This window comes from Ursus arctos, unplaced genomic scaffold (assembly GCF_023065955.2).
Source record: "Ursus arctos isolate Adak ecotype North America unplaced genomic scaffold, UrsArc2.0 scaffold_36, whole genome shotgun sequence".
NCBI classification, from domain to species: domain Eukaryota; kingdom Metazoa; phylum Chordata; class Mammalia; order Carnivora; family Ursidae; genus Ursus; species Ursus arctos.
Window position 1 is genome coordinate 8,999,195 of NW_026623050.1, and position 21,397 is coordinate 9,020,591.

Here is a 21,397-nt window from a genome sequence, read left to right on the forward strand (position 1 = left end):
GACCTGACTTGGGACTTATGCATGTGCTGCAGGTCTCCACGATGTCTAATGCCAGTCCTTTTCCTTGCATGGGGGTAACTTATCCCATCTGCCTTTCTGATGTCCCCATGGTCTTTTTAGTTCTAATCAGCCACAGTAGTCATTCTTTTGAGCAATTAGTGTGTACTTGGGTTGAAATTCCTTACATCAGATGAGTTTTAATTTACTTTTATCAAGTACCATTTTATACTTATAATAAGAGTCATAAAGAGAAGGAACTAAAATCAAACTGAGAGAAGGCCAAAGCAACAAAGTATTGTAAACCAAAAAAAAAAAAAAAAAAAGATAACTTTGTACAAAAGGAGCCCTTTCATTTTTTTTCTCCTAGGGCCTGTTTTCTATATACGTAATAGTTTTCATATTTCTCTAGTGGGCTAAGTTCATGTTATCAACATCAGACTTTAATTATGGGGTACTTAATGGAAATTTATGTGTGCAGTTCAGTGGCTTTCACAGTGACATCTCTGTAGTTAGTTACATTCTGGAACATGTCGCAGTCCATTTCCACAGTGAGCCTCTGGAGCCCCACCTGTGTTGGTGTGAACTGGAATTCGGTGTACAAGATGTTTCCGGGCCACACAGAAGCTAATCTGAAATAAAAGAAAAGGCAGGTGGTAGTTCTGTCCCATTGCTTTGCTGGTCTCAGTGATTCTGATCCTTCCCTGCTTGAAGAGGTAAACTGTGAAGAAATAAACATTTGAGTACCTTACTGTTGAAACAGAGGAGGTGTTAAGGAGATAGAAGACAGGAGCCTCCCGATGGCAAACGATTGCTTGGTTAAGAAGAGAAATATCCTATTCTAAGGGCTTCAAGCTGCATCTGTTATTTCTTTTATCACCTGTGACTTCAGTCTGGTCCCCCTCTTGGTAATAGTACTGGGTAAGTTTGGGAAGGCTGTGGTTTTGGACCGCTCACATTGCTAAGTGCTGCGAGGGTACAGTGGACATTTACAGAAGAGGTCAGTATGTTAACAGGTGGTGTTTGGTGTCCTATCAGCAACCTCCTGACTGGCCTGTGGACCTTCTTACAGTGACAACAGGAGTAGCACAGATTTCCTTTGAGGAGCTTCCCCCCACAGTTGATCTGGGATACCACGAAAGTGTAGTTAAATGTTGGCAGTCCCTCCTCTCAAATTACTGGCAAGAGTGATTCATTGAGTTTCATAAGGCTGAGGCATTGGTTCGATAACCAGACAACTACCAGGGATTTCAGGAGTAGGCACCGTGAACTCTAAACTGTATACTGTGTTTTCAACAAAGGAAGTGGTGGACACAGTGAGAGAAGAGATAATGAAGGAAGATACTTGGAACATCTGAAACCAACAAAGGACTCATACAGGGAACTCCTACAAATCAACAAGGAGGAAAGGCAGGAGCACCAAAAGAAAAGTGGGCAGAGATAAAAGCAAATCTTTTCCAGAGGAGGAAACAGAAAAGACTAATAAACATTTGAAGAGTTGCAAATCAAAACAATAATGAGATATTACCTTATTTCTATTAGAATGGAAAAAAAGAAAGCTGAGTATTGCCAAGAGTGGAGAAAAGTGGAGAAATGGTAGAAACTCCTGTACTACTGGACGGAGTGTGGACTTCTGCAGTCATTTTGCAGACAAATCTCAGTAATCTTGGGTCCCTGCCTTTCTGACCAGTTGAGATGTTTCAGTGAGATGAGAAGCTTGTAGTTTCTCTCTCTCTCTCTTTTTTAAATAGATTTTATTGAGAGAGAGCACAAGTGGGGCTGGGGGTGGGGGGACAGAGGTTGAGGGAGAAGTAGGCTCCCCATTGAGCATGGAGCCCGGACGCGGGGCTCGATCCCAGGATCCTGAGATCATGACCTGAACCGAAGGCAGATGCTTAACTGACTGAGCCAGCCAGGTGCCCCAAGAAGCTTGTGGTCTCTTACCTGTACCTCCTCTCTCTGTAAATGAGCCCCTTTCCAAAGAGGGAGATCACACAGTCCTTCATGGGAGCATGTAGGAAGTTATAGAGGCTGACTGAAGCCTTAAGAAGTTGATATTGCTCTGCTGTCTCTGGCATCTGTGGGAAGAGGCAAAACCTGGAGCGGATGCCAAGAGCACAGGGCTACAGTTACTGCTTCCCCTCCTAGGCACCCTCCCTGTACTCTCCACAGTTACTCTCCTGTCTCTGCCATCCGGACTCAAACTCCACACCTGACTTCTTTACCCTTCTCTCTGGTCTTCCTGCATTTACACTTACCCTTGCCTTGATTCGTCCATGGCCATCTCTGGTGGTGCCTCTCCTCCACTTAGAAACCTTGGAGGGGTTCCCATTGTCTTCAGAATTCAGCTTTGGTTGGCATTCAGAGCCCTTCATGGTCTGACCCCAATCCCCTTCTCCAGCCTCACCTGTTCTTCCCTCGACTAAATGACATCTCATTACCCCCCTCAGACTCCCTTCTTTTGGGCCTCTCTGGTCAGTCTTCTGCCTGCAATGGCCTTCCCCAACTTCTGCACTAAAGCTTACTTATTTTTCAAGGCTCAACATAAATGCCTCCTCCTTCTATTGAGTCTTCCTCAAACCCACCAGCTGAAATTAATCCCCTTATTTCACTTATGTCATAGTGACTTTGTACCTCTATTGAAGCACTTACACTGTGTCTCCTTTACTTAACTATAATATAACCTCATTGAGGGCTGGGAGCAGGTCGCATTCATTTTGGTCAGGGTAGACATGTGGAAAGAGGACTAGATCAAGAGCCATAAGCCTCTAAAACACACATTTTCATGATCATGGGCATGGTAATCTCTAGAACTATTTCCTCACCCGGCTAATGGGAATAGTTCCACCTCACAAGGATTTTGTATTGAAGAAAGAAGGTAAAAATACATTGCCATATGTATAAAGGGCTAAATAAAGGTAGGCTAGTACTACCCAAATATGGAGGCAGCAGCTGGGGAGAACCTGATTTTTAAGATCTTTATGTAACCAGAAAAAGAAGTTGGAAGATGTAAACCTAAATAGCATATGTAAGAAACCATCTCTTTCAAGAGAAGGAGCTCCCAACCTAGCGTTTTCTAGTAATCCTACAGCACAGTTGTTTGCTCTGAAGCTTGAGGGGCTCTGATTCCTTCTGAAACAGGAGCAAACTACAGTGATCTGGGGAAAGACTGGTGCCTACCTCAATGGTAAGGTGTGGTCTACAAATGGTGATGTCTTCCTGAGCAAAGCAGCTAAGGCTGGGCTCAGAGTGCGTTGCCGTGGCCATGACGGTGAGTCTGAGGAAGCTGTTCTCTGGTGGGCTTTGCTCAAAATGGAAGAAGGACAGCTCTTCGGGGATTTCCTCACCTGGAACTTAGCACAAGCCGAGTCAATGCAAATCATGAGTGTATGCGCTCTGGAAACAGGCAGTATTACAATGTGAAGGAGTGAGTATCTCACTGAAGCCAGAAAGATGGCTCATTTCTCACAGCAGTTTCAAACTTGAACTCAGTCAAGACCCCACCCCCTACCACCATCACTGCCTCCTCCAGTGCTCTTGAGAGACCACCTCAGTGGGATTGTGGAAGACCCCTGCAGACTAGAACAAGTTAAGCTCTCTGGCCTCAGCTTCCTTGTCTGATAATAACACCTACCTGGTGGGTTGCTTGTGTTAAATGAGTTACTGAGTGCTTATCTCAGACCCTGCCACACAGTCATTGCTGAATATATGCTTACTTAGTTCCTCTTATTCTCTGCTTCTTCTGTTTCCCTTTTGCAGAGAAAATGTAATCTTTCATTGTCTAGGAATCTTCTCAAGCTCATGTTCCCAGTCCCAGCCTGTAGACATAGTCATCTACCCCTGCTCCCACCACCCCCAGGAAGATGAGATGTCCTCCCTCCCCAAGTAAACCCTCCACTTTTTAAGTCTGTGCCCCATCTTGACCCCACCACTGTGCTGTGTAACTTTTGGGCAAAATATGTAACCTCTCTGTGTCTTGATCTCCTCATCTTTAAAGCGGGGATAATAACGGCTGCTGCCTCAGAAGGTTGTTGTAAGAATAGATCAGATAATGCATATGGAATGCTTAACACTGTGTTTACCAAAAGTAAGCTACAGTTATTCTAGTTGTCTCTCATGTCCGCCAATAACCATCAGTTATAACCCATCTTTTCTGAGGCTTCCATCTTTCCCTCTCTGTTGATAGTTTTCCTCAGCATGTAAGCATGCTTTATTGTTTATTGTTAAATAAACAAACAAAAAAACCCACCCTCCCTCTACCCAGTGTCCCTGGCTGACTGCCACTCAGCCTTTTTCTGTCTGTTCTTCCAGGAAAGACTGTATACTAGGTCTTGCTTCCTCGACTCTCCATCAGTTTAGCCCCCAGGAAGCTGGCCTTTGCCGTCACTTCTCAGTAAGACCACTCCCTCAGTGTCTCCTTTTCAGCCTTGACATCTCATGGCCGCTCTGCTGCCCCTGCTGGGTGCTCCTTCCTCTCTTTGACTTCTCTGTTTCCCTTATTCCCTGCTCTCTTTCCTGCCTGCCCCCTACATGCTGGTGCTGCCTGGGTTCCCTTTCACCCTCTTCTCTTCCCTTCTCTTCTCTTCTCTTCTCTTCTCTTCTCACAACCATTCTTCCACCCCCAGGAGCTCATCAATGCCCTGACTCTTGGCAGCCCCCTTATCCTGCTGGTCTCCAACCCAGGCCTTTATTTTGAATTTCAGGTTTAGGTTTCCAGCTGCCTACTGGCCATCTCTGTTTGGATGTCTTATGGACTTTCAAACCCAACATGCCACAAACAGAACTCATCATTCTTCTCCCCATACTTGCTCTTCCTCATTCTCCCTATTCTAGAGGCTCATCCAAACAGGAAGCAACCCTCTCACCCCCAACACACACATATTCACATGTCCAATCTATCCTACCTCCGTAATACATCTTCATTTGAAGTGCTGCTAGTCTAATTTGTCCTTCATGCCGTGACTTGATTATTATAAAACCTTCCAACCTCTGATCCAGTGGTTCTCAACATTAGATGCACATTAGAATCATGGAGAGAGCTTTATAAAACAGTCCCATTGCCAGGCTACACACCAGATCACTTATATCAGACTCTGGCAGTGAGGCCCAGGCAGCAGTATTTTTAAAGTTCCCTGGTGATTCAGTAGCCAAGGTTGAGAGTCATTATTCTAATATGACCTCTCCATTCCATTGGTACAAAAGTTATTTTCTTTCAAATGGATTTCTGATCACATTGGCCCCTCTAGTTCAAATTTTCCCCATCTTCCCACTACCCAAAGAACAAAACTCAAACTTCTTGGCATGATATACAAGCCCCTGCGTGATCCAGCCTCTGCCCCCCTCAGAAAGGGAGCATGGTGGAGAGATTGGAGGCAGGGGAGCTGGTTAGGAGGCTGTTGCAATAATGTAGACAAGCTCCAGTCCACTGATTCTCTCTTATCTGCATATGGGAATCACTCAATGAATTTAAACAGTTTTTGATGTTTGGGTCCAACCATGCAGTTTCTGATTTAATTGGTCTCAGATGCAGGCTGAGCATCAAACTTCCCCCAGGTGATTCTGATAGGCAGCAAAGTTTGAGAACAGCTGCTCTAGTCCAGGGACTTTCAACCCTAGGATAACATAGGGAGCTTTTAAAAAGTACCAATGTCTGGACCCCATCCCAGACCAATTAAGTAGGACTTTGCGGGAGGAGGAAGAACCCGTGCACATGTTGTTCCTTCTGCCTTGAATATTCCTGACTCACTTTTCTGCCTGTCTCTACCCTTCCTGCTCATCCTTTCAGGCCCAGTGCAGTCTGCTTTACCTGGAAACAGCCTGCTCTAACCTGGGTGAGATGCTCCCCTGCCATTGTACTCTGTTGACCTTATCAAACACTTCTTTAACTGCTACCATTGTCTGTTTACTATCTCACTGCAATTGGAATTGTGGGGGCTTTGGTCTGTGTGAAGCTGAGTAGATATGTGTTGAATGGCAGAGAAACAGAGGGCACACCAGGGCCTAGAAGCCACCTCTTCAGACCTTCAGGGGTGCCCCATGGCTGCTGCCTCTCAGGGTGGGAGCTGGGGTTTGGGGATACCTGGGGGACCATAGAATTACCCTTGTTGGCATCAAGCATAAGGGACAGCTTCTTCTTCCAGAGCTCAGCAGCAAGGATGCCATTGTAGTATATTGCCTGCAACCCAAATGCCAGCTGCACTGCCTTCTTCTGGTCACTGGGGTTAGCCAGGCTCACTGAGAACTGGGCATTCCCTCCGAGGTTTAGGGAGCTGGGTGCTTTCAAGAACATGTACAGAGGCTCAGTAGTCTTGAGACTGGGAGGATGGATTCCACTGTCTTTTTCATGTCGCATTCTTTCTTCCTGGACTTTCTCCAGCACCTCTTTTTCTTGAAGAGATCCTGAAGAATGGAGGAAATAAAGCAGGCCTCTTATCCAGAGAGTATAGACCCTTCCAATGAAAGTCCAAGATTAAGATTCATTTACCCACTGCTACTCAAATGCCAAAGGCACACGAGCTCTCCAGCCCTCTAAGGCCACATTTAGCTTAAAAAAGAAAGAGTCTGTCCTAATGTGAGATCTGAAACCATAAAAAATCCTAGAAACAGGCAATAACTTCTTCAACATCGGCCATAACAACTTCTTTCCACATATGTCTCCTGAGGCAAGAGGAAAGCAAAAATAACCTATTGAGACTACATCAAAATAGAAAGCTTCTGCACAGCAAAGAAAACAAAGAACAAAACTAAAAGGCAATCTACGGAATGGGAGATGATATGTGCAAATGACATGTCTGGTAAAGGATAGTATCCAAAATAAAGAACTTATAAAACTTAACATCCCCAAAATGAAAAATCCAATTAAAAAATGGGCAGAAGACATGAATAGACATTTTTCCAAAGAAAGCATACAGATGGCCAACAGGCACATGAAAAGATGCTTAACATCACTCATCATCAGGGAAATGCAAATCAAAACTTTAATGAGATATCACCTCACACCTGTCGGAATGGCTAAACTCAACAACACAAGAAACAACAGGTTTTGGTGAGGATGTGGAGAAAGGGGAACCCTCTTGCCCCGTTGGTGGAAATGCAAATGGGTGCAGCCACTCTGGAAAACAGTACGGAGGTTCCTCAAAAAGTTAAAAAAATAGAACTACCCTGCAATCCAGCAATTGCACTAGTAGGTATTTACCCAAAGAATACAAAAATAGTAATTCAAAGGGATACATGTTCCCCGATGTTTATAGCAGCATTTTCTGCAACTAGTCATATTATGGAAGCAGCCCAAGTGTCCATCAGTTGATGAATGAATAAGAATGGACACACAATGGAATATTATTCAGCCATAAAAAAAAATAAAATCTTGCAATTTGCAATGATATGGATGGAGCTAGAGTGTATTATGCTAAGTGAAATAAGTCAGAGAAAGAAAAATACCATATGACTTCACTCATACGTGGGTTCTAAGAAAAAAACAAATGAGCAAAGGCGGAAAAAAGAGGGAGAGACAAATCAAGAAACAGACTCTTCACTACAGAGAACAAACTGATGGTTACCAGGGGGAAGGTAGGTGGGGGAGATGGGTGAAATAGGTGATGGGGATTAAGGAGTGCACTTGTCACGATGAGCACTGGGTGATGTACGGAAGTGTCGAATCATATTGTACACCTGAAACTAGTATTACACTGTATGTTAACTAACTGGAATTTAAATAAAAACTTTAAAAAAAGGTCTGTGTTGGGCAGATCCACTACAGGTATGGCATGTCTTTTCCAGGTCATTCTAGTTCTTCACATGTTACGCATTTGCCCCTTGAATGGTGGGAGAGCAAGCTTTTGGACAAGTCCTACTGACTCTAAGGACAGGTCTGTGGGGACTCATGTCTTCCTAAGTGAAGGAGTTGACTTATTCCAAGGGCAGTGGGGGCTGTTGAATATTCTAGAGCAGGGGAGTAACATTATTTTGTGTCTTAGAAAGCTCCCTCTGGAAACTAATTTGGAAAGGGAATGATAATGGAGAAACTGGGCCCAGGGGGTCCAGTTGGGAGGCTATTACAATGCTACAGACGAGATGTTGAGGCCCTGAATTTTCTATAAGCAGTGAGGAAGGAGAAGAGGAAGCAGATGTGAGAGTAATGTGGGACAGTGAAGGAGGGAGAGTTGAGGAGGGTGCTTTCTTGTTTGGACAAATAGGTGACGGTGGTGCCATTAATCAGTATGGAGGAAGGAACAGATTTGGGGTGCTGGAGGAGAGGGTAAGAAAGAGAGAGGGAAAACATCTTCTGACAGCTGGGCTTGGTATTAAGTGTGTTGTTTTATAGTAGTGGTTTTCAACTGGGGGCACTTTTTCCCCCCAGGGGACATTTAGAAACACCCAGAGTAAGGTGTTGGCATCTAGTGGATGCAGTGTGGGAATGCTGCTAAACATTCTATGAGGCACAACCCCCCACGATGGAGAGTTATCTGGCCCAAAATGTTGATAGTATCAAATGGGGTTAAAAAACCATATTTTATATGATGGGGAGAACAGTGTGACTCTCTCTGGCCTGCGTCTTTCTGGCCCATCCCTTCCCCTCTGTTGGCATTTCAGGTGCTGAGAAGCCTGGGGCCCTCCCTTGCCCAATACCTTCAGGATACTTGTAGTTCTGAGTGATGTCCTCACAGCGGTTGCTGCCCACACCCTTGGTGCTAATGTTGTTGCCAACATACTTAGTGTTGGAGTTGGTCAGCTCCAGTGCGCCATCCTCACGACACTTCCAGACCACACATGAGGCATTTACTGTGGCAAAAAGTTCTGATACTCCAGGGGTCAGGCTTAGGGTCCCCTCCTTGACTGCTTTGACAGGGACCAGATCACAGGACCCCAGGACTGAGGGAGAAAAAGGTCAGTGAGCAAGAGGAACCGTGCCAAGACCTCACTTTGAGTCAGAGCTGCATAACCTCAGTCTCCAACCTATACCCAATTTTCCCTCCCCCAAGATCAGGATCAGAGGTTGGGCACTAGGCAGTTTCCAAAAGGGCATTGCAGTGGTGAAATTCACAGTTATTTGGGACAATGCTTTTTGGTCATGGCCTGTGGTAGGAGCCCTGTTAGAAACTGGACAATAGAACCTCAGAGGAACGTAGTACACCGGAGTTCCTTAGCCAGCTCTACTATAGGTATGATAGGAATGGGTCACCTTTATTGAGCACTTACTGTGTGCCAGCCTCTATTACTGTTTGGCTGCTGAGAAAGGAAGAGCAATCCTTTTATGGCTCCTGAAGATTTCTTCTCCGAGCTTGAGCCTATCTTGTTACCCTCTTTATCCACATCCAGAACCTCAGAAATCCCACCCCACAAGCCCCCAACCCAGCACATCCATCAGCTAACTTAAGACCTTTTACCCTTCATTGAGACTCTGCTCCCTCGCCCATTGCTCTGAGGTAGGGCAAGTCTCCCCATGGCCTTAGGCCTAGATGGCTAACACCTTTGTTCCCTTAAGCCTGTTGGCTTCAGGTGAGCATTCTGCTGGCCACTATCATTCCTTCCCCTTCTCCTGTTTTAGAAGATGCAGACCCCCTTTGAACCTCCTGCTTCTCCTGTTTTCGAGGGACTCCTTGCTTATATAGCTTTGTGCAGCCCAGGATGGTACTGGGCCTACCCGCAGCCTTTACCTCCACCTCCAGTGGGAACACGTGGGTACAGAGTCTGCCATCCGTCATAACCTGGGGGCAAAGCAGGCCGGGTCATCCAGCACTCCGTGGAAGTCTGGAAGATCCTGAAGGTACCAAAGGAGTAATTCAAATGGGGAAAAAAGTAGTCCTGAAGAGGACTAGACATGGCAGAGTCATTATTACCATGGGGATGGGAGGACACTGTAAAAGTGGCTGCAGCACTCCCAGAGAGGGGGGGTGCATGCCACGATTGACCATCAGCATCCTGCCTACAAAAGTCTTGAGGGCCTCCTTTCAGTGCTAGGGGGTTGCCATGAGGCTATACCATGTGGATTTGGAGGCTTCCATGTCTGGGACCTCATCCTCTCTGGGCTTCTCACCAGATTCTGCCTCTTTGGCCTTCCCCGTTCTGAAGGCCCTCCTCATTGTAGTATTCGTCTACAGACAAGCGTCCACCGGTTCCCTGGGCTGAGGCGAATGTGGTAATGACGCGGGCAGGGATTCCCAGACATCGCAGCACTGTGTGGAAGGGGCCAGAGAGTCAGGGGCTGCCAGAGAGCCTTGGGTATGTATAGCTAGTGATTTTAGTGTCTCCTCTGGGCAGGCACGATCTTAAATGCCACCTGACACTGTGGAAAGAGGAGGAGCACGGGCATCCGGCGGGGGGGGACTGATGCACAGGCAGAGGATGCATAGATGCCGAGAAATGAGGTGTAAAATATTTACGCAGCAGGCAGAGCATACAGCAGGGCCAGGCTTACAGAACATACAACAGAGCACCAGGGCTTGCTCTCCTGGGGCAAGGGCAGAGAAAGTTTCAGGAAGAAAGCCATGCGGCAACCCAAAAGGCAGGGCAGACACGCTGTACAGTAGCCAAGGTGACCCGTGGGTGCATCAGGCAAGCCGGCTCTGTACCTGTGCAGGCAACTGCGGCAAACACCCAGGCCTGACTCTCATACACCGGCCGCCCTTGGCCTGTGATCCACTGCCGCAGGATGGGTACACTGCCCCGGCGCTTGTTCAGCAGGCCCCCTTCCTGGGCGGCGGCAGTCTGTGGGGTGGGCAGGACGCTCTTCTTCTTGAGAGCATGCAGCTGTTTGCGGAAATGTGCGGATGTTATCTGGGGCCCAGGACAGGTAGTGTGGGGTAGTATGGAGGCTTAGACCACCTGTATCAGAATCATCTGGATATTCCTGGGCTTCACCCTACCCACTGGATTATAATCTCTAGGAGGGAGGCCCCGGGGAATTCTCCTTTTTATCTAGTCCTCTGGAAGCCAGGGGTTTGTAGACCACATTGGCAAACGAAGTCCACATCATAAGAGGAGCAAGAGAGCTGCCTCTCACTGGGGGCTGGTTTCACTGCTCCTTCACTTCCCTGGCCCTGATTCCTTTGAGGGCATTTGCACTTGGGGCCTCAAGGCCCACTTATCCCCTTATTCTTCCTCCTCACAGGTTGACCCTGTCCTTCTTCACCTCTTCAGAGGGGAGTCCAGAGGCACAAGCAGAAATGGGGAGCTTATGATTCCTCTGAAAGGACATTCAGGGACAGAAGGAAGTACCAAATACCTTCATGGTCTGTATATTCTTAGGAATAATTTAGAAATGAAAACAATTGACCAGTTGAGCAGCAAACACTGGGCAAGATAGACTCCACCCCTCCCTCCCATGGACCTAAGCCTGCAGGTTGGGCTGGTGGAAGGAGGCAAAAGAGGGAGGAGTGCTCTGAGGAAATCCAGGCCAGTTTTAGTCCTCCTGGCTTGTGTCCCAAGGGATGATACTTCCCTTTGCTTTTCTCTCCCTTGTGGATGCTACTGTCCTCCCTCCTCACTCAGACTTTGTCCAGGAACTGACCCCCACATCCTGGGAGGAAGGGACCATTTGTGACTTGAAGATTTCCAGGGCAGTAAATGTAGGCAGCTCTGGCAGAGGGCTCCTCTCCCTCCCCACCTCAACTCACCAAGGTGCCCAAAATGTGGGCCACATGCTCGGGGTTGCCCCACTCCTCCACCTGCTTGTCCATGCTCAGTAAGCCCAGGCTGAGGTCGATGACACTGCTCTCAAACTGCAAGGACCACACAGGACTGTGATGAAGGGCCTCCAGGTTGGGTACTCATCCCCCACCATCGCCTCAGATTTCTCCCAGACTCAGGTTCCTCTCCTTCCTGCCTTGCCTTCTCGTCTCCCGTGGAAGTTCTGGCTTTTCCTTCCCTCCCACCGTGCCCCCTGCTCCCTGTGTCCATGCAGTCCCATCCTTTGCCTGTTATGTTGTCTGACTTTCCCTACAGGGCGTGAGCCCTTGAGGACCAGAGCTGTATTTCTCTTGTTTCCCATTTCGTGTGCTCCTACTGCTTCTGCCAGCACCGACGCACATGGGGAGGAGACCAAGGCAGCTCTTGCTCTTGAGGAACCCGCAGTTTAGGAGCAGAGAGGGACATGTAGGCACTTAGACTACAGATCTCAGCAACATGGCCAGGGCTCTAGGAGAGATGCCAACCCAGAGCAGGGGGCCTAGTGGGGAGAGTCACTCTTACATTTGGGGGTTGGGGAAAACATTGTGACAGTCTTAAAAGATGGGTAGGAATTTTCTGGGGTGATAAAGGAGGGAAGGTATTCCAGGCATATTCAGCCTGTTTGTTCAGGGGATGGCCAGAAGCTGGAGCATGGGGTGGCTCTTGAGGAAAGGAAAGCAGTGGCTTGGCTCTGAAGGGCCTTCGGGGTCAAGCCAGGGCATTTAGTTTTTATCTTGTGGACAGTGGGGATTTAACAGAGGTTTGATTTGCTGTGGCCTTTAGGAAGATAACTCTGGAAGCTGTGGAGGATGGTCTGACGTGGCCCTGAGGAAGGAGAGGCACCACGTGGCGGAAATTGCCAAAAGAAGCCTCACTGACACACCAGGGAACAAGGTTGTTAAAAAGGAAGATTCGGTGTGCTGCCACCATTTCTTCCATCTTGGGTGTCTGCACGTTTCGCAGAACTTGCAACAGCACTGTGTCGGGACAGAGCATCTGCTGGTTCACAACCTCTGTGGTCTGTAGGAGCCACGGTGAGGAGGGCCCAGGGAGGAATTTGCCGATTTCAGTGGAAAACAAGTGGCAGTTACTAATTATGATGACTACGTACTTTGGATCTGGATTTGCTTCACCTTATTTGGTAGTAACACACTAACTGCTTAAGAAATAAGGGTGTTTTAATTAATCCATTAAGCAGATGTGAAAGGGAGCATTTTGAGAGGCGCAGTCTCTTTGAAAAATGGATCAAACTTTTGAATTCAACATACTCAGTATGTCTGTAAATAAACTTATGGCATGAATCCTTAAAAAAAAAAAAAAGAATAGAAATGGCCTCATAACCTATAGGCTTTGGGACCTGCCAGCCCTGTCTGGCCTGAACACTGAAGGTTATAGGGCAGTCACTGTCCCCTGTCCTTCCCCAGGGGTCCCCATACCTGGCCAAAGTCCCAGGGCTCTTCATGGAAGCAGTTAGCCGTACCCAGGTAGATGAGGCCATTCTGGTTCAACACGTACTCCCTGCGTTGAGACTCCTTCCTCAGGAACACAGCATCCTCTGGTGAAAAGCCGGCAGGGATGAGGGCCTGTGGGGTGCTAGACCTGCCCTCCACAGCTAGGCCTCTGCCCTCCCTGCCCAGGTCAGGTTTGGTTGCCAGCCTTCCCTTTAGCTCTGGGCAGGATGAAGAATGGGGAGGAATTCCCTTTTTTCACTGACCCCACTGGGACGCAGACTCTTCTCTGGTGCAGAGTGGGAACAGGGGTCGAGTTCCTGGGTCAGCCAAGGTGGCTTTCATGGTCAGCCAGACAGACAGGAACAAGCCAACCTTAAAAAGCTTACTTGTTCCCGGAAGACATGGGCAGCCAGAGTGCTTTTGGCAAGAGAATTTGGCAACAGTCCAGGGAACTTCCCAGTGGGCCTGTTATATGTCACAAGTTCAATTTTTTTAAAAAAATAGCATTTCAGGGGTGCTTGGCTGGCTCAATCAGTAGAGCATGCAACTCTTGATCTTGGGATTATAAATTTGAGCCCCATGTTGGGTGTAGAGATTACTTAAAAATAAAATGTTAAAAAAATTTAAAAATAGTGTTTCAGAAAAAAAACCAATCAAACGTAGGTTGACAGGGGTGAGCAGAAAGGAAGAGGAGCACCCAGTAAGACAGGGTCAGAGGGAACGGTGGAGCTGGGTGAAGTAGAAGCCAGTGGAAGCCCTGGGGGCATCCAAGTGGGTCTAAGACTCCCACAGTCTCTCCTGCCTCTCCTGCTGCCTTCCTCAAGGTGTCGGGCTGGGGTTCATGAGGAGGATGGTGGGCTTTAAGGAGGACACTCTTGGAAGCCAGGAGTGGCGGGGAGACCTGCTCTGTTTGCCAAGTGTCTCTGCACGTGTTACTGGGTGGGGGAGGGGAGGCTGGTTCCTGGGGACTAATAAGAGAAAAGGCTTTCCAGATTATCCGTCTAGGCATCTGCTGGGATGAGGGTACTCAAAACAACAGAAGGATAGGATGTTAAAAATCGGGAAGCCCTGAAGAACCTGAGGCCTGAAATCACAGAACCATGTGCCCAAGGAGCCCTTGACTCCTGCCCCTCCATCTTGAGTACTCTCTATGAAATCACTTCAAACTGAGGTGCGGGGCCCCAGGCTCTGCAGGGCTCTGGGAGATACCTTATCAGAGCACAGGTAGCATCACCCTGCCTTCCCCCTCCCCGGGGTGTGGCCCCCTTTTATGAAGTTCTCTGCTTATGACTAGGACTTTCATTATAGGATGTAAAATTTCCTTTTGAGTCCAGGAGAGTCCCACCTCCAAGTATGCTAAGATGGACTGAGTCCCCAATAATCTGAAAATCTCTTAATCACCTCTCAGATAAGCAGAGCCAATAACTCACCCCTGCCAACCCAGAAGTCTCCATATGGACTCACATGGAGGCCTTCCCCAGGCAGGTCAAACCAAGCACAGAGGCAAGAAACCTGGCATGGAGTCAAGACTAAGAGCTCCCACTGAACTGAGCATGGTCTCAGAACTGTCTTAGCTGTGTTTTTGCTCTGGCCATGAGGGCCTAGCTCTGGATGTGGGCTCGAGTCAGCGAGGCAGGTACACTAGAGCCTCAACTTTGGAGGGAAATATGTCAAGAGCCATGGGTCCTCCCCCAGCTGAAGGGGCCCTGACACCACATTTACCCACATGGGGCAGCTACACCTGAATGGACACTTGTTCCCATCTATTGCTCTACCTGCTCATCCCCTTGGATCAGGAAATCAGAGCCTGAACCCACAATAGGCAGGGCTATCTGAAGGAGGGGGGATTGGAGGACCCCACGCCGTGCAAGAAAAGTGGAGAGAGGGAGTTCACTGGGTTTCAGATGCCACATAGAAAGGGAGTTAGGAACTGGTTGGAAGAACCCAGAAAGATTTCTTCTGCTTCCCTATGTTTCCTTTAGTCTCCCAGCCCTGCCTTATAAGGAGGGCCCCTTCAGGCTGGCAGTGAAACTCCTGAAAGACAAAGGTTCTGCACTTGTAGCAGTCTGGGTCGGAGGGAAAGCTGGTCGAAATTGTTTTCCATTCCCCCAAGCAATGCTTCAGGGAGCCCCAAGGATTAAGGTGGGGGGTGGCAGATTTAAAAAGGAAAGACGGACTCAACCTTCAGAAAGGAAAGGAAGAGGAGATGCCCTCTTTGTGTTTGGGGCATGTCAACCACGTCTGATGATCTTTTTTAGATGAAATAGCCCCGACAGCCAAGGCTGAGCTTTGCCAGAGTTGGCCACTGGTTGGGCTGCAGGAGGTCACCTGATCTCAGGAAAGCCCACCCTTTGTCTGCTGAGCTACAGGCCACTAGCTGTTTAATTTGCCACTCTAGTCAAATATTTAGACAGGTCAATGTGGAGAGGACCCAGCAGCTGGTAGTAAGAACAGAACATACAAGTGGAGAGAAGCAGAGACAATCAAACAGGGCAGATTTATTATGGAGCTGATGAAGCTGAAGCTTTGGGCCCTTCACTTGCACAGAACACTTTAGGGCTAAGCAACTCAAAATTTTGTATTCTTTTTCTTAAAGAGGGTCCCCCCAATTATATAAATAAATCTCAGGTCCCACGAAACCTGTATTCACCCTGGACACAGACTATGGGAGCCCAGGGGAGAAACAGAAGCCCGTCCCTCAGGTTGCATCCATTCCTGAACCACTTTCCAGTTCTCAGCCCCTGTGCTGTCACAATAAGGAGTAGCTCTCCCAGGGTCATCTCAGTGAGTCCCAGCTCCTGTGACCAAATAGCCTGACCCGGAACCAGGGTTTGGTTGTGAGATAAGCCTTTGCTTTCGGGGGGGCCCGCAGGCTGCTTCTGCCAAGGGTGACACCAGCACAGACCCCGGGTCTGAGAGGCCATTCATCCAGGGAGCAGGTACCACAGTAACTGTGTGCTACTGCTTTCATTAGAGGGAGCTGCCCCTGGGGCCTGAGGCACTCACTTCCTGCCAGAGCTGTGCCCCAGCTCCTGTACCATAAGTCCCTGTGCAGCCCAGGCTGGTTCAGGTCCAAACTCACCTCGAGCCCAAGGGTTAAAAAGCAGTGTGAACTGGCCTAGGAGGAGTTGCTTCTTGCCCAAGACCTGCAGCAGGAGCGAGTAGCGGCCAATAATGGCGTCTGTGGGTGCGGTTACAGAGATGGTCCAGGACTGGTCTTCTCTGTCTTCCACTGCTGCATTCCACCACTTCTGATCCCCCAAACGGGAAATTGGGAATATGGCTTGGGTCTTGTTGGCCTTGGATGGGTGCTCTCCTGCAGTTAGACAGAGATGAATTGGTTATTTGGACCTTTTGTTCACAACTCAGAGTAATAAAATCAAGTATCACAAAGTTGGAACAGGTGAAAATTGGTTTTCAGTGAGGATGGAAGCAGCCCATCCAGTAATGGGAGGCAATAAAGGGTGATGGGAGAGCACAAGTTCTCAGGGCTCGTGGACCTACATCTAGAAAAGGTCCACAGTGTATAAAATGGGAGTAGTGGTATGCCTTCTTGGTAGGGCAGATGTGAGGTTTTAATGAGATACTGCATGTGAAGCCCTTGGCCCAATATCTGATAACATAGTACAAACTCAATAAATAGTAGCAATTAAATGTTATCTTAAACCTAGATTAGATCCATTCAGGCTTTTCTATAAAACTGATATATTTCTAACCAAAAGGAACCCCTTAGTGACAATGATGCTCAGCAACTTCTGAAACATAATAAATGCTATTTTGAAAAAGATTTATTTTACCTATTTTAGACAGCAGGGGGAGGGGTGGAGGGGGCGAGAGAATCCTCAAGCAGACTCCCCCTTGAGTGCAGAGCCACACACAGGGCCTCTATCCCAGGACCCGAAATCATGACCTGAGCCAAAATCAAGAGTTGGCTGCTTAGCCAACTGAGCCACCCAGGCGCCCCAATAAACACTATTTTTTAGGCATGTTATCTCATCCTCACCACAGCCCTCCCAGGTGGATAGGACTTCTTGAGGTTCAGGTGCAGTGGGGGCCATATGCCCCTTTGTTCCCTGAGGAGGTGCTGGAGAAAGAAGCACACCCCCCTCCCGCTCTGTCCTGCCACCAAAGGGGTCTAGGCCTGCCCCACTCACCAGTTTGTGCAATGAGGGCTACCTTCTTCAGGGTGGATGTAAATGCATAGACTGGAGCCTGGAAGTGCAGGATGATGGTGAAGGGCTGCCCTCTCCTCACAATGAGGTGCTGGGAGCTGATGGCCTTCGTATGGTGCTCCTCATTGTTTTTTGCTGCCTGGAAGTCACAGTTCTTGATCCCCAGGGCTATTATGGAAAAGGGAAGTCATGGAGAGGAGGTAAATGTGACAACTTAAGTAAAAACAGAGGCCCTAGAGTCAGAGTTGAACTGATGTTCAAATCGTTGGCTCAGCTTACATACTAGCAAGTAACCTAAAGCAAGTAACTTAACCACTCTGAGCCTCAGTTTCCTCTTCCTTAGAATAATCATCCTTCCCTGCAGGGTTGGGGAAATTAAATGAGTTAATGTATTAATACACTTAGCACAGTGTCAGATGCATAGGAAGTCCCATTAAATGAGACTATTACTATTATTAATAAGAGCAATGCTTGCCCTCATTGTTGACCTTCTTTTCTGGTGCCTATCCAGAACAATGAATAAAACCTGGAATTTTGCTCACCCCTACTCCTTTCTTCTTCAAACACAGTCAGATAGTTTTTAGAGCTGGTTTTGAAATCACTGAGCCAATTCTCCTATTTTATAGATGGGAAGATTGAGGCCCAGAGAGTAGAACCAGCTCACCTGAGATCATATTTGGCTCTTTCACCTAAAGGCTCACCAAACCCACGGCACCATGCAGCCCAGAAAAACTCTCCAAGGAGGGGGCCTGAGAGTATTATGATAGTCTTATCTGGCAGTTCTCATTTTACAATGAGTCTTATAAATATACTAACAGACTTATGCAGAAGCCCCTGAGCTTTCTGCATCCTCTGGTTCTGTCTATTTTCTTGCTTGATGTTGGCCTCTGCCCCTTATATTTGGATTCCCTGACTTTTACCTCCCCTTCTCTCCCACTTAGCTTTGAGGCTATGGCACCCTCATGCTTTCCCAGGGTTATCTCCTGTATGTATCACAACCCAGTGAGAATGATCATGTTTTGATGCCATAAATCCTTGTTAACTGTCATCATCATCGTCACAACTATGACCATCAATTTACCACCAACAGCCTACCGTATTGCCATCCATAGCCATACCACTGCTACCACCACCACAGCACCCACTACCACCCCCCAACATAGCCCCACCAACCATCACATCCACCACCAGCAGCACCTACTACCACCCCCCCCATAGCCACACCATCATCACCTCCACCACCATCCTACTTCTCTTAATGAAAACATGTTATGATGGAGGAGCTACTGATAGTCAAGTAAGCCCCATGGAGAAATGGCTTGGCTCACCCTGTCCCATGGCTGCAGGCCACACTTCCCCGCTCGACCACAAAAAATGCCTGTCTTGAACTGTTGCTCTGTGCTGCCTTTCTGAATCTGTCCTGAGAGAAAATGATAGAGGTACTTTCATTGGCTTAAGAATCTGTAAATAGTAGAGTTTCCTTCCACTCCTTCTGTGAGGTCCCCCACAGGTTTCTTTTCTCTTGCTCCCTCCCCATTGGTATCTCTTGGGCCAGCTGCTAGTGGGAGTTACCCTTTTTCAGTTTATCTCTTGTGCCAGGCTGAAGTAGGGGCTGGAATGGGGGAAGATCTGTCAGCTAGAGAAGCTGAGAGGAAACTTCTAAGTCTGTCACTTCAGTGGTCTCAAGAGACCCTCAGAGATGTTACCTGGACAATACTGGAAGACTTTGGAAGACATGGCTCCATAAACAGGAGGCCCACATTCAACTCCAAATCTCAGGCCCTAAACATATCAGGGCTTCAAGTTGCTAGATGTTTGTGGCTGTTTTGGTAATAGAAAGAGAGAACCTGTGTGTCTGGGATTCATCTGTGTGAAGCAGATAAGGAGGTAGAATTTGTTGGTGAGAAAAAAATGTCCTAAAAGTAGAAGTCAGAGACCCAGCTCTTCTAAGCCCACTGGGTCTGGGACAGTGTTCCAGAGAAAGTTAAGAACTATCTTGGGACTCAGAGCCTTTGTCTTTTCTATTTCTACTTATTTAGTCACTGAGGAGACAAGACACAGGAAAGGACGTCTTTGGCCCTCTTTGGTTTTCTAAAGCCCAGGTTTTGCTGGGGCTTCTAAGACTGTGCGAATGGGAGCACTCTCAGGGGCATCTGTGCTGGCCTGCATGCATATGGGATATCTATAGAAAGATATAAAAGACACTACAAAGAACATTGGGTGCCTGTGGGGAGGAGAGCTGGAGAATGGGGTAGGAAGATGATTTTTCTCCTGTTTACATTTTTACACTTATTTTTTAATTTTTTTTATTATGGTATGTTAATCACCATACAGTATATCATTAGTTTTTGATGTAGTGCTCCATGATTCATTGTTTGCATATAACACCCAGTGTTCCATGCAATATGTGTCCTCCTTAATACCCATCACCGGGCTAGCCCCTCCCCCCACCCCCACCCCCCTCCCCTCTAACTTTGAACCATTGCCATTTGAAGAATCTTATTATGTTAAAAAAAAAAAAAAAGAAAGAAAGAAAGAAATGAAGCTGCTGCCTTCTTACTCCCCAAAAAAATGATCCTTCATGAGAAATGAAGAGGTAAAATTTTCATTACTTGAAGATGATGTGATTTTTACCTGGAAACCATGAATCAACTAAAAAGTGATTGTAAAAAATAATTTAGAATGCTATTCTTAAGTTTAGTGCATTCCCAATAAAAATGCTGACAAGTTTTTTTCCTCTGAAACTAGAAAAACTGATTCTAAGGTTAAAAAGGAAATTTCTAAAAGATATAAGATATAATCTAAAAAGATCTAAGAAGATATAAAGATGTTTTAGATGAAAACGTCTAAAATGTGTTTTACTATCTAGTAGGCCTCATCATGCTACATTTCTAAGTTCTTATGTAGTATAACCAGGCTTCCTAGATATTAAAACATAGTATGACATCACTGCACTTGAAAAAGCACATTGACCAAAATGTATGCATTAGTATGGGCTAAATGTGGCACTTTGAATCAGTGGGGAAGATAAGAAATCACTAGTAAATGGGTGGGGGACAACTAGCTTGCAAAGTAAAGTTGTTTCCTACGTTTCACCATACACCCAAATGAATTCCAGATGGGTCAAAACTCTAAATGTAAAAAATTAAATCCTAAAAGTACTAGAAAAAAAGATAATAGACTTATTATTAAGTCAGCCTGGGTGAGGCCTTTTAAAATAGTAGACCCCAGAAGCCATAAAGAAAAAATAGATAATTTTTATTCCTTAAAATTTTTTTACTTGGAAAAATCCATAAAGTTACAAGATATACGACAAATTGGGAGAAATGTTTGGAACTTGTAACACAAATTTTTACTTTCCTTAATGTAAATGGCATCTGCAAATCAATAAATAAAGAACAACAAATCAATAGAAAAATGGGTGAAGAATATGACAGAAAAGAAAATCCAAGTGTCTCTTAAATACATGAAAACATGTCCAGCCTCATTTAATAGAAATGCAGAAGAAAAGTACCCTGGGATATTCTTTCTTTGACCTATCAGATTGGCAAAGATAGAGTAATTTGTCAACTTTCTGAATTAGTGATGGTGTGGGGAAAGAGTTACTCTCTTATAGTACTGGTAGGAATGTAAGTTGGCATAGCTTTCTTTCTTTTTCTTATTTTATTTTTTTAAAAGATTTTATTTATTTATTTGAGAGAAAGAGAGAAAGAGCAAGCACAAGCAGTGGGGAGGGGCAGAGGGAGAAGGAGAAGAAGACTCCCCACTGAGCAGGGAGCCTGATGCAGGGCTCAGTCCTGGGATGGAGCTTAACTGACTGAGACATCCAGTCCCCCCACCCTTTTTAAAGATTTTATTTATTTATTTGAGAGAGAGAGAGAGAGAGCATGAGTGGGCGGAGGGGCAGAGAGAGAGGGAGAAGCAGACTCCCTGCTGAGCAGGGAGCTCGAGGATTCGGGGCTCTATCCCAGGACCCTGGGATCATGACCTGAGCCAAAGGCAGACACTTAACCAACTGAGCCACCAGGTGCCCCTAAATTGGTATAGCTTTCTAAGGGAAATGAAGTAATATTTACCCAAACCTTAAATGCCTATACTTTTGACTCAGCA

At 46.7% G+C, this 21,397-nt stretch overlaps 1 protein-coding gene and 1 pseudogene across 1 annotated transcript; one reads left to right on the forward strand and one right to left on the reverse strand.

The window, feature by feature from the left end:
• Positions 1 to 346: 346 nt before the first annotated feature.
• On the reverse strand, positions 347 to 19,024 carry EPB42 (erythrocyte membrane protein band 4.2). Its single transcript, XM_044392489.3, has 13 exons — positions 18,994 to 19,024; positions 17,270 to 17,455; positions 16,198 to 16,431; positions 13,101 to 13,219; positions 11,613 to 11,717; positions 10,569 to 10,746; positions 10,034 to 10,172; positions 9,654 to 9,757; positions 8,626 to 8,868; positions 6,097 to 6,396; positions 3,178 to 3,350; positions 1,942 to 2,075; positions 347 to 629 (listed from the first exon to the last, which is right to left on the reverse strand). The coding sequence occupies exons 1-13, from the start codon at positions 19,022 to 19,024 to the stop codon at positions 467 to 469; spliced, it is 2,109 nt and encodes a 702-aa protein (XP_044248424.1). The 3' UTR covers positions 347 to 466.
• Positions 12,494 to 12,835, forward strand: LOC113241908 (cytochrome c oxidase subunit 7C, mitochondrial-like; annotated as a pseudogene).
• Positions 19,025 to 21,397: the final 2,373 nt, after the last annotated feature.